Raw genomic sequence first — 12,022 nt, 5'->3', positions numbered from 1 at the left:
GTTTGCATAATTAGCTCTAGCTATTTTATTTTTTTAATCTCTTTTTATTGAAGTATAGTTAATTTACAACGTTGTGTTAGTTTCAAGTGTATAGCAAAGTGATTCAGTTATACATATGTAGCTATTTAACATTTAAGAAGTTTTGTAGGACTTCCCTGGTGGCACAGTAGTTAAGAATCCGCCTGCCAATGCAGGGGACACGGGTTTGAGCCCTGGTCTGGGAAGATCCCACATGCCGCAGAGCAACTAAGCCCGTGTACCACAACTACTGAGCCTGCGCTCTAGAGCCCGCGAGCCACAACTACGGAAGCCTGTGCTCCTAGAGCCCGTGCTCTGCAACAAGAGAAGCCACCGCAATGAGAAGCCCGTGCACCAAAACGAAGAGTAACCCCTGTTCGCTGCAGCTAGAGAAAGCCCACGCACAGCAACAAAGACCCAATGCAACCAAAATAAATAAATAAATTAATTAATTAATAAAAAAAAAGTTTTGTAATGACGGAAAAGCAAAAATAAATTTTTGCAGGAGATTTTTGTAGAAAGAAAATTTGTACTCATCAAAGAGAATTCAGATGGTAATTTTGGTTTATATAAGGTATATTCAGAAAATATTTTAAGTAAAGTCTTTTAATTCAGAGCAAATTAAATAGAAACACTATTTAATTTTGTTTTTTAAATATTAATCTTTTTCAGAATTGTCCATTTATTAATGAAGCATGGTAAGTTGGCATTTAAAAATCTTTACTCTTCCTCCCTTTTGTAAATAAAATATATGGGCTAGATTAATAAGGGTATGAAATGGTTTGCAAAACAGTTCAATTTTAGATCTTGGAGGCATGCTTTTGAAATTAAGAGCATTTCATTTTTAAATAATGATTCAGATTCTGTTTGATTAAAGATATTTCCTTGATCCCTTTTTCCAAATCAGTCTCCTGCTATATAACTCCTTGCTAAAAATTTATAAAACGTTGAATACTATACTATAGAATGAGGTTGCTCTCTAAATACTATGTTATAGAGCAATGGATCTCAGCCAGGGTTGATGTTGTTCCCCAGGGTATATTTGGCTATGTCTGAGACATTTTTTGTTTGTCACAACTGTGGGAGTGCTACTGGCATCTAGTGGGTAGAGACCAGGGATGCCGTTTAGCACCCTGCAATGCACAGGGCAACCCCCCTGCAACAGAGTCTTCTGTCAATCTGAAATGTCAATAGTGCTGTGGTTGAGAAGCCCTCCTTTATATCAGGAAAATTAAGTTCTACTGGTAATTTCCTAACTCCAGAGTTCTGCAATTGTTCTAACAGGCTTGTGTTGAACAAGACAAGCTGGGTCAAGCATTTGAAGATGCTTTTGAAGTACTGAGGCAGCATTCAACTGGTGATCTTCAGTACTCCTCAGGTAAAGATGTCAGTCCCCTTCCGCTGGTAGTTTGTATTTGTTTATCCCATACTGCTAAATTGTCCCTCTCTGCTTTCCTCTCCCCTTTTGTAGCCCCAAGTTTGTTTTTGTTTTGTTTTGTTTAAATTTATTTATTTTATTTATTTATAATTTTTGGCTGCGTTGGGTCTTCGTTGCTGCGTGTGGGCTTTCTCTAGTTGTGGCGAGCAGGGGCTTCTCTTTGTCGTGGTGCACGGGCTTCTCATTGCGGTGGCTTCTCTTCTTGCGGAGCACGGGCTCTAGGCGTGCAGGCTTCAGTAGTTGTGGCACACAGGCTCGTTAGTTGTGGCTCACAGGCTCTAGAGCACAGGCTCAGTAGTTGCGGCACACGGGCTTAGTTGCTCTGCGGCATGTGGGATCTTCCCAGACCAGGGCTCGAACCCATGTCCCCTGCATTGGCAGGCGGATTCCTAACCGCTGTGCCACCAGGGAAGTGCCCCCAAATTTGTTATCTATATCTGAGAGTCTGTTTCTGTTTGTATTATTTTTTAGTTTCCACATATAAGTGATATCATACAGCACTTGTCTTTGTCTGACTTATTTCGCTAAGCATAACATTCTCTCAGTACATCCATGTTGCCACAGATTGCAGACTTTCATTCTTTTTTTTTATATAGCTGAGTAATATTCCATTGTATATATATATATATATATACCACATCCTCTTTATCCATTTGTCTGTTGATTGGGCACTTGGGTTGCTTCCATGTCTTGGCTACTGTAAATAGTGCTACTATGAACATTGGGATGCATGTATCTTTTTGAATTAGTTTTCATTTTCTTCAGGTATATTGAATATATCCAGGAGTGGAATTGCTGAATCATATGGTAGTTGTTCTTTTGAGGACCCTTCATACTGTTTTCCATAGTGGCTGCACCGATTTACATTCCCACTAATAGCATACAAGGGTTCCCTTTTCTCCACATCCTCTCCAGAATTTATTATTTGTAGACTTTTTGATGATAGCCATTTTGACCTGTGTGAGGTGATATCTCATTGTTGTTTTGATTTGCATTTCTCTAATAATTAGTAATGTTGAGAATCTTTTCATGTGCTTAATAGCCATCTGTATATCTTCTTTGGAGAAATGTCTATTCAGGTCTTCTGCCCATTTTTTGATTGGGTTATTTATTTTTTTTGATATTGAGTTGTATGAGCTCTTTATATATTTTGGATATTAACCCCTTGTGAGTCACATCATTTGCAAATATTTTCTCCCATTGTGTAGGTTGTCTTTGTTTTGTCAATGGTTTCCTTTGCTGTGCAAAAGCTTTTAAGTTTAATTAGGTCCCATTTGTTTATTTTTGCTTTTATTTCTTTTGCATTAGGAGACAGATCTGCCTATGTTCTTTATCCTAAATAAATTTAACATCTCAATATAAAAATGCCAAGAGCAATCACATATATAAGCATATAAACATGCATAAGCATCACACACACACACACACAAATATAAACTTTGACTTTGTCAGTTTCTTCCTCTGTTTTTAAACTAGATTACAAAAATTATCTGGCTTTCATCAACCACTGTTCTCATGTCAGAGGAAATTCCAACAGCTATGGTGTGCTGCCCACAGAGGAACCGGTCTACAATTGGAGAACAGTAATAGTGAGTACTTTTACCAGGGGACCAGCATCCCTCAGTAACAGGCAAATTTCCTATTTGTCCCAGCTTTCCCCTTGGTGAATTTGACGGTCAGCGTGGGGGACCATCAATGCTGTCAAGAAGGAAACTGCGCTTTATCATTGTTCTTCATCTGACTTCAGATGGTTTTGAATGATTTCTGTAGAGGAGGTATTTTAGGGTTCTCACATCAGTGCTTCTCAGTCCACCCGGAAAACTGCAGGAAAGTTACGGATCCCCTAAAACGTTCCCTGCACTGGCTTTACCCACAATCTTGTATTAACCTGCTCTATTTCCCCTCCCAAGCTCAGAGCTAGCTATGTGTATTGAACCAATTCATTTCTATTTTAGTAGCCTTCTGCAAACGGGAGTGTCCCCACCGTCTACCTCTCCTTCCATGTGTTCTTTTACGTTGTTTACTTTCTTTCTTCTTCTTCTTATTTTTATTTATTAATCTATTTATTTATTTTGGCCATGTTGCAGCATGTGGGATCTTAGTTCCCTGACCAGGGATGGAACCCATGCCCCCCTGCAGTGGATGCGATGAGTTCTAACCACTTGACTGCCAGGGAATTCCCTGCATTGTTTCCTTGATGTGTCCCTTTTATCAAGCAGTCTTAATGTGGTAGAGTATAAATATAAAAAAAAAGGTTTTTTTTCAGTTATTACCTTCAACCATACTATGTCAAATATCCTTTTTCTGTCTCTGTAAATTATACTGTCAGGGCCTCTCCAACAAGACATTTCTTTAAAGAGGGAGTTTTGGTTTTACTTTAACCTCTCTCACCTCCCCTTAGGGTTGCCAGGTAAAATATAGGATGCCGAATATTTTTATCTGCTAGATCTGTCTACCCTATTTCCACTTCAGCTTCCATCACCAGCATACACTGCACAGCCTCTTGTGGTGGGGACTCCTTGCCTGCTGGGCAGCCCTCCTGAATAGGGAGGGCTCAAGTCCACCCCCTTCCACCACCATGTCTAGTTAACCCATGGAGGCCCACATCTCCTTGCCATATGTAATGGTAGGAATTCAGACTGCTTCTTCCTGCCTCTCTTGGCTCTGCCCTCCCTCAGCTGCCATCTTTCTCCTCTTATCTTCTCTTGCCAGATGGGCATCCAGTTCAGGAATGGAAGCCCATCTTCCCTTTTTGCTGGCACCTCCATTTCTACTAATGATTCTTTTGGATCTTTCTTGCTGGGCATTTTTAGGGGAAAGGAGGGAAGCAACCCACTCTCCTTTCTCATAGGGAGGGGAAGATACAGAACGCCTCACAAAGCCTCAGATTACCCTCTGTCCCTTGGCCCTCTCCATTTATGGGTTTGATGCTAGCTCTGCCCTGGGAGACAGCAGTTGAAGGTGGTGATTTTCAGAATTTGAGAGATGCTGAACACTCTTTTTGCCCTCAGCTTTTGACTTTGGCCACCAATTGGGGGCCACACGGGAAGTCCCACTTAACATCCTGATACATTATTTATATAGAACAGTGCTGCGGACCTCTATTTTGAAGGAAATATTCATCAGTCTCTGCAGAACATCCCTGAAAACCAGCTGGTGCAACCTACTCTTCTCCAGCAAAAAGGAGGAAAAGGTATGTGGATCCATTACCCCTTGCATAGGTAAAAGAGTCAAATCTTCATCAAAGCAGCTTTAAGGGAATTTCATATCTGAGTTTGGAATTGATTTGCGAAATATTCGCTTCTCACAATTGAGAGTAATTTAACTCTGACAGACAAACTACTCCAAGCTGTTTATCTTGGGTGAGCTTTCCTATAGCTTCATAGAGATGTTGTAAAGGTGCAAAGTGTCACTTCACTCAAATAAATCTGTATTCAAGAATAAGGTGTAAGATATGGAGAACAAACTAGTGGTTACCATTGCGGGGAGGGGCAGTATAGGAGTAGGGGATTAAGAGGTATTATGTATAAAATAAGCTACAAGGATATATTCTACAACACAGAGAATATAGCCATTATTTTAGAATAGCTTTAAATGGCATATAACCTTTAAAAATTGTGAATCATTATATTGTAAACCTGTAACTTATATAATATTGTACATCAACTATACTTCAATAAAAAAGGAATAAGATGTATAAATTTTAGGTATAGAAGGGGGAACTTTTCTGTAAATTATTTTAGCAATCTTATTTCAACTGTGAAGCCCTCAGGATAGAAATCATCTCTATTAAGTTTTCCACAAAAAACAAGTTCCATAATAACTTTATTTCATAAATTTGAAATCCTGATTTCATAAATGAAGATGATCTCATCTAACAGGTAGGCAAAAGTGTTAAAGCAGGATAATAGCCTCTGTTGGCTAAGATGTGGGCCACACACATTCACGTGCATTATTAAAGAGAGTATAAATTTTTACAAAGTGTTGTAAGGCAATTTAGCAATACCTACCAAAATTTTAAATGTTCATATCTTTTGACTCTTAGTGACTATATAACTCACTTAGTGGTTGAGTGTGAACTCTGGGTTGATTATGTGAGCCTGGCCAAATCACTTAACCTTCTGTACCACAGTCTCCTTATTCAAAAACAAACAAATAATAATAATTGTACAGACATTGTAAGATTGCTATAAAAATTAAGTGAGAAAATCCACGTAAAGCATTATGCTCATAGTCTGGCACTATGGATATTTCCCAAAATACCTTAGATGCATGTGTGTGCACATATATGTATTAGGATGTTCCTTGCAATGTTGTCTGTGATAGTAAATTACCTACCATATACAAAGATGTATAAGATGCATCCCAATTTTATAGTGTAATTTAAAAAACGATACCTTATCATAGTTACTTAAAATTATTATTTTTTAAAATTTTTATTTTATTTTTTATTTTTTAATTGAGGTATAGTTGATTTATAATATTAGTTCCAGGTTTACAACATAGTGAGTCAAAATTTTTATAGCTTGTACTGCATTTTTATTATAAAATATTGGCTATATTTCCTGTGCTGTATAGTATATCCTTGTAACTTATTTCTTTTATACATAGTAGTTTGTACCCCAATGTTGCTCCTTAATTTTCTACCCCAATTTTGCTCCTCCCTCCTTCCCTCTCCCCACTGGTAACCACTAGTTTGTTCTCTATATCTGTGAGTCTGTTTCTATTCTGTTACATTCATTTGTTTTTTTTTTTGTTTGTTTATTTTTTAGATTCCACATATAAGTGATAACAGTCTTTGTCTTTCTCTGTCTGACTTATTTCACTTAGCATAATACCTTCTAGGCCCATCCACTTTGTTGTAAGTGGCAAGATTTTATTCTTTTTTTTAATGGATAATATTCCATTGTATCTATATATACATCTTCTTTATCCATTCATCTGTTTATGGACACTTAGGTTGCATCCATATCTTGGCTATTATAAATAATGCTGCTATGAACATTGGAAAGCATGTAACTTTTCAAATTAGTGTTTTCATTTTCTTTGGATATATACCCAAGAGTGGAATTGCTGGGTCATATGGTAGTTCATTTTAGGTTTTTTTGGTCGTGCCATGCGGCACGTGGGATCTTAGCTCCCCAACAAGGGATTGAACCCGAGCCCCCTGCATTGGAAGCGCGGAGTCTTAACCACTGGACCGCCAGGGAAGTCGCTGGTAGCTCTATTTTTAGTTTTTTGAGGAATCTCCCCACTGTTTTCCACAGTGGCTCTACCAATTTATATTCCTACCAACAGTGTATAAGGGCTCCTTTTTCTCCACATCCTTGCCAACATTTGTTATTTGTGATTTTTTTTTTTTTAATTATAGCCATTCTGACAGGTGTGAGGTGATATCTCATTGTGGTTTTGATTTGCATTTCTGAATCTTTAGCGATGTTGAGCATAAACATTGCACAGATTTGCACGTGCCTGTTGGCCATCTGTACATCTTTGGGAAAATGTCTATTCAGGTCTTCTGCTAATTTTTTAATTGGGTTGTTTGTTTTTTGATATTGAGTTGCATGAGCTATTGACATATTTTTTGATATTAACCATTTATTGGTCATATCATTTGCAAATATTTTCTCCCATTCAGTAGGTTGCCCTTTTGTTTTGTTGATGGTTTCCTTTGCTGTGCAAAAGCTTTTAAGTTTAATTAGGTCCCGTTTGTTTATTTTTGCTCTTGTTTCCTTTGCCTTAGGAGACAGATCAAAAAATATATTGCTACAATTTTTGTCAAAGAGGTTCTGCCTAGTGCTTTGTTTCCTTCTAGGAGTTTTACGGTTTCTGGTCTTACATTTAGGTCTTTAGTCCATTTTGAGTTTATTTTTGTGTGGAAAAATCTTCTAATTTCATTCTTTTACATGTACCTGTCCATACTTAAAATTATTTTAAATGAATATTTTTTGAGATAACTAGTTTTGTTCTTATAAAACAGTATACTGTATCCTAGAATTATAAAAGTCTAACTATGCAGTAATATTCTAATCCAGCAAGGAATAATGTATAAAATCACATAAGTAAAGTAAATCTACTGAATATTACTATTGAATATTAAATAATGGTAGTAATTTAATATGAGGACAATAACACTTCTACCTCTGTCACCTATTTTTTTTTTTTAAACAAACAAACCAACTAGCTACTAAATCCAGGGTGTGCCGCCTGTATCTTTTCACTGATGTTTTCGGCTGTGGATCTTTGCCATTAGGGAATGTATCATTTACCATTTTCTGTTTTTAGAGCTTAGTCTTCCACCTGAAATAGTGATACATTTAAAACAATGAAATTTCAAAATACTTCGGGAATTCATTATTGAGAGAAAAATAGTACATGCATTAAAATAAAACATATATAGTTATTAAAGAGCAAAAGGCATACTTTAAGTATTGAAACAGAAAGAGCTCTAAATACATTTTGGTTTTTGTTTTAATCCTTTTTAATCCCATAATTCAAAAGTAATAATGCTCATTATTAAAAATTCAACTGATTCAGAAGTATGTAAAGAATAAGTGAAAAAATGTTCTTCCTTTCCATGTTATGCCCCACAAGTAACCTTTGTCAACAGTTTAGTATTTCCTCTATCTATAGCTAATCTCTATATTGTTCTATGATTTATTTAAGATATATTATTCACTGGAAAAAGTACAAAATACTGTGATACCATTTTTAATTGTTAAAGGATATGCATATGTTTATATATGCAAAACATAAATTATTTTCTAGAAGTATGTAGGATAGATTGGCGTTTTTACTTACCATTTGTGCTTCTGTTTGAATTTTTATCATATAATACTTTTAGTTTCAAAAAGTAAAAATTTAAACCTTTTTTTTCAAAATTGAAAAACAAACTTTTAAAGATGAGGATCCATTATAATTGATTTGACCACTGGGTGAGAGCCAGAGAACTTCTTTAAGGCTGTGACTCTAATTCATGTTGTGTTTTTTGGTAAGTCCCTTTCATTTCTCAATTCATAAACTCAAGATAATATAACGCAAAAGATAATCTTTGTAAAAACCTTTGAGGTTTTTGGATGAATGATGACAGATGCATGAGTAATACACCCCAGAGACTGTTTAAAGCAGTTTGAGAATCCACTATTCTACTTTCTCAAGGGGAAAATGGAATTTGGCTGTGGAGCTTTTAGCTACTGACAGATCTGGTGGGACATGGTATTTACAGGCCAATTCAGAAGTCACAAAACCGGTTGTCACCTTTGTTCTCCAATCCACCAAACAAGCAAAAACCATAGCAACAAATCTTCCCAAAGTTTCCTTTCTAGTTATTCTGAAATATAAAGGGCTGTGCTCCTAAAAGAGATGAAAAACTCTGGCAGTACCATTTTATTTCACAGCAATGAAAAAATACCACAATGCTCATTGTCATTGATCACTAATAATGTCAAAATGTCATGAAGATATTTTGGCATTTCGACTCTGGTTTTTTTCTATTCTTTATTTTTTTCAAGTAGTTATGCAGAACCAGAGTTAGCATTTTTACATGTCTGTTACTGATTTCATTTGTATTTGCACACTGTTTTACATTTTGCAAAATACATTCACCTTCCTTACCTCATTTGACTTAACTTATTTGAATAAAGCCCCTTCAAATGAGTTGCCTTTTGGAAATGGCTTTTGAGACTTCTCTTTAAAACCACTAAACTTTGCAGTCCGTTTTGCTCAGTCTTGTTGTTCTGTAGACAGTTTAACATACAACATAAAATTAGACGTCAAGATTTAACTGTGACAAAAGACCACATGACAAATGGGAGACTCGAGTAGAGAGGCGCCATGCTTCCCTTCTCCAGTGAAGGACGGTACAAAATTTTGGACAACTTCCCTAACAAAGAAAGGTTCAGTTGAAACTGCAGTAGGCCAAATAGACCCTTGATTTTCAAGTCCCATAAAATGATACCATAAATGCATTCTTCTAAGGGGTGAGTAGGAAGAAAACCAGTCCCAATGCAACTTTGAATTCTGTAGTCACTCAACAAACCCTTCCTGAGGATATTCCTTGTGTAGAGCCATGGTGAAGTATGACATTGTTTTCCTCTATTTTAGGCAGGAAGAAGCTCCGACTGTTTGAATACCTTCATGAATCCCTGTGTAATCCCGAGATGGCATCTTGTATTCAATGGATAGATCAAACCAAAGGCATCTTTCAGTTTGTATCAAAAAACAAAGAAAAACTTGCCCAACTTTGGGGGAAAAGAAAAGGCAATCGGAAGACCATGACTTACCAGAAAATGGCCAGAGCACTGAGGAATTATGGAAGAACTGGGGAAGTCATCAAAATCCGGAGAAAGTTAACTTACCAATTCAGTGAGGCCATTCTCCAAAGACTGTCTCCATCTTATTTCTTGGAAGAAGAGATCTTCTACTCACAGTATGTTCAACCTGATCAAGGATATCTCAGTTTAAATAACTGGAATGCAAATTATAATTATACATACGCCACTTACCATGATCTGAGTCACCCTGATTGCTAAATATACTCTTATATATCAAAATTTTCTGGCATCAGAAATCCCTACAAGTTTTAGGATTTTTCTCTGAAAGCAAATACTGAAAAACAAAACAAAAAACCTAAACTTCATTATTGCTATCTTTTATGAAGTAGCGTATATAATCTATACTAACTTGGTGAAAAATTTTGCCAGTGAACAACTTTAAAATGATCAAGTCCCATTTGAAAATATAGACTAAATGTCCTTCCTTCTAGATTAATAATTCTAGTGGAGATGCTTTGATTTACATATTGATTTAAACATTATTTTCCTGTCATACACCTAGAGAAAAAAAAATCATTCTAACATGTATCCAACAGCTTTAGCAACAAAACAAAAAGTGATTGCCTGTGTTAGTGTTCCTGCTAAATTACATTCATGGCTTTAAAAATTTCAGTGACTAAAACTAGAACTACCATATGATCCAGCAATTCCACTCCTGGGTATACATCCAAAGAAAATGAAAACACTAATTTGAAAAGCTATATGCACCCCAATGTTCACAGCTGCATTTTTTTTGGCCACACTGCCCAGCTTGCGGGATCTCAGTTCCCTGATCAGGGATTGAACCCAGGCCTCTGCAGTGAAAGCGCAGAATCCTAACCACTAGACTACCAGGGAACTCCCATAGCAGCATTATTTATAATAGCCAAGATATGGAAGCAACCTAAGTGTCCACCAACAGATGAATGGATAAAGAAGACGTGGTATATATACACAATTGAGTACTACGCAGCCATAAAAAAAGAGTGAAATTTTGTCATTTGCAACAACGTGGATGGACCTGGAGGGTATTATGCTTAGTGAAATAAGTCAGGGAGAGAAAGACAAATACTGTATGTTATCATTTATATGTGGAATCTAAAAATTGAAACAAATGAATATAACAAAATAGAAACAGACTTAAAGATATAGAGAAAAAATTAGTTATCAGTGGCGGGAAGGAAGGAGGGAGGGGGCAAGATAGGGGTGGAGTTTTAAAAGGTACAGACTACTATGTATAAAATAAATAAGATACAAGGATGTAATGTACAGCACAGGGAATATAGCCAATATTTTATAATAGCTTTGAATAGAGTATAATCTAGAAAAATATTGAATCACTATGTAGTACACCTAAAACTAATATAATATTGTACATCTGAAACTGATATTGTAAATCAACTATATTTCTATAAAATAAATAAATAAAAAGTAAAAAGTAAAAACTTTAGTGGCTATTCTGAACCTATCTTTTTTCTGCACTTCAGACCTCATGGTCTGTAACCCTGCGGCGCTAAAGACACGATGGTCTAGGGAAAATGCCACTTATAAACTCCAAAGTTACACTTCCCACAGATCATTTCCTTGCATTTCTCTCTTGCTTTGGGTAGATCCAGGAGCTAAAGTTTCTTGCTCTCCTGCCACTCAGCCACGGGGAGGTGCTCTTGCACCGTTACTTCTCTGGCCCAGACTTGGGCCATGATCTCTTCCTTCTTTCCTTGAACTAGCCCAGCTAAACCAGACTGTAACAGTTGGAGGAAAAAAAAAAAAAAAAAAGAAAAGAAAGACTTTGATAAAAGATGGAGGCTAGCAAATAATAAACCCTAGAGAGGAGCCAGGATTTAGGCAGTCTTTCTTGGAAGCTATGGTTTATCCTCAACATTCCATAAGAAACCCTGGGAAGAAACCCTTTGTTTCTTACTTGCTGCTTGGCAGGTTTATGCATATGCCATCTGTATTACCATGAAACAAGAGAGCTTCCTTGACTATATGGGCCATCTTCAGTCCAGACCAAGAGGGCCTGGACAGCAGGTCAAGAGCTCCTTGGAGCTTGCCCTATTAGATTTTCAGCACTGGGACTTCCCTTGTGGTGTAGTGGTTAAGAATCCACCTGCCAATGCAGGGGACACGGGTTCAAGACCTGGTCCAGGAAGATCCCACATGCCACGGAGCAGCTAAGCCCGTGCGCTACAACTACTGAGCCCGTGAGCCACAGCTACTGAGCTTGCGAGCCAAAACTACTGAAGCCCGTGTG

At 36.9% G+C, this 12,022-nt stretch overlaps 1 protein-coding gene across 2 annotated transcripts in view; it reads left to right on the top strand.

The window, feature by feature from the left end:
• Positions 1-10,934, top strand: part of SPIC (Spi-C transcription factor) — a 51,898-nt gene extending 40,964 nt beyond the window's left edge. For both annotated transcript variants that reach the window (XM_057555888.1, XM_007165811.2), the window contains 5 exons: positions 691-716; positions 1,303-1,396; positions 2,933-3,045; positions 4,541-4,649; positions 9,560-10,934. In XM_057555888.1, the coding sequence (XP_057411871.1) occupies positions 714-716; positions 1,303-1,396; positions 2,933-3,045; positions 4,541-4,649; positions 9,560-9,987 (747 nt within the window). In that variant the 5' untranslated portion in view covers positions 691-713 and the 3' untranslated portion in view covers positions 9,988-10,934. The remainder of the gene's footprint in view (positions 1-690; positions 717-1,302; positions 1,397-2,932; positions 3,046-4,540; positions 4,650-9,559) is intronic.
• The last annotated feature ends 1,088 nt before the right edge of the window (positions 10,935-12,022 follow it).

This window comes from Balaenoptera acutorostrata, chromosome 11, assembly GCF_949987535.1.
Source record: "Balaenoptera acutorostrata chromosome 11, mBalAcu1.1, whole genome shotgun sequence".
In the NCBI taxonomy this organism is placed as follows: domain Eukaryota; kingdom Metazoa; phylum Chordata; class Mammalia; order Artiodactyla; family Balaenopteridae; genus Balaenoptera; species Balaenoptera acutorostrata.
Note: the sequence above shows the minus strand (reverse complement) of the source record. Positions and strands in the feature narration are given on the sequence as shown.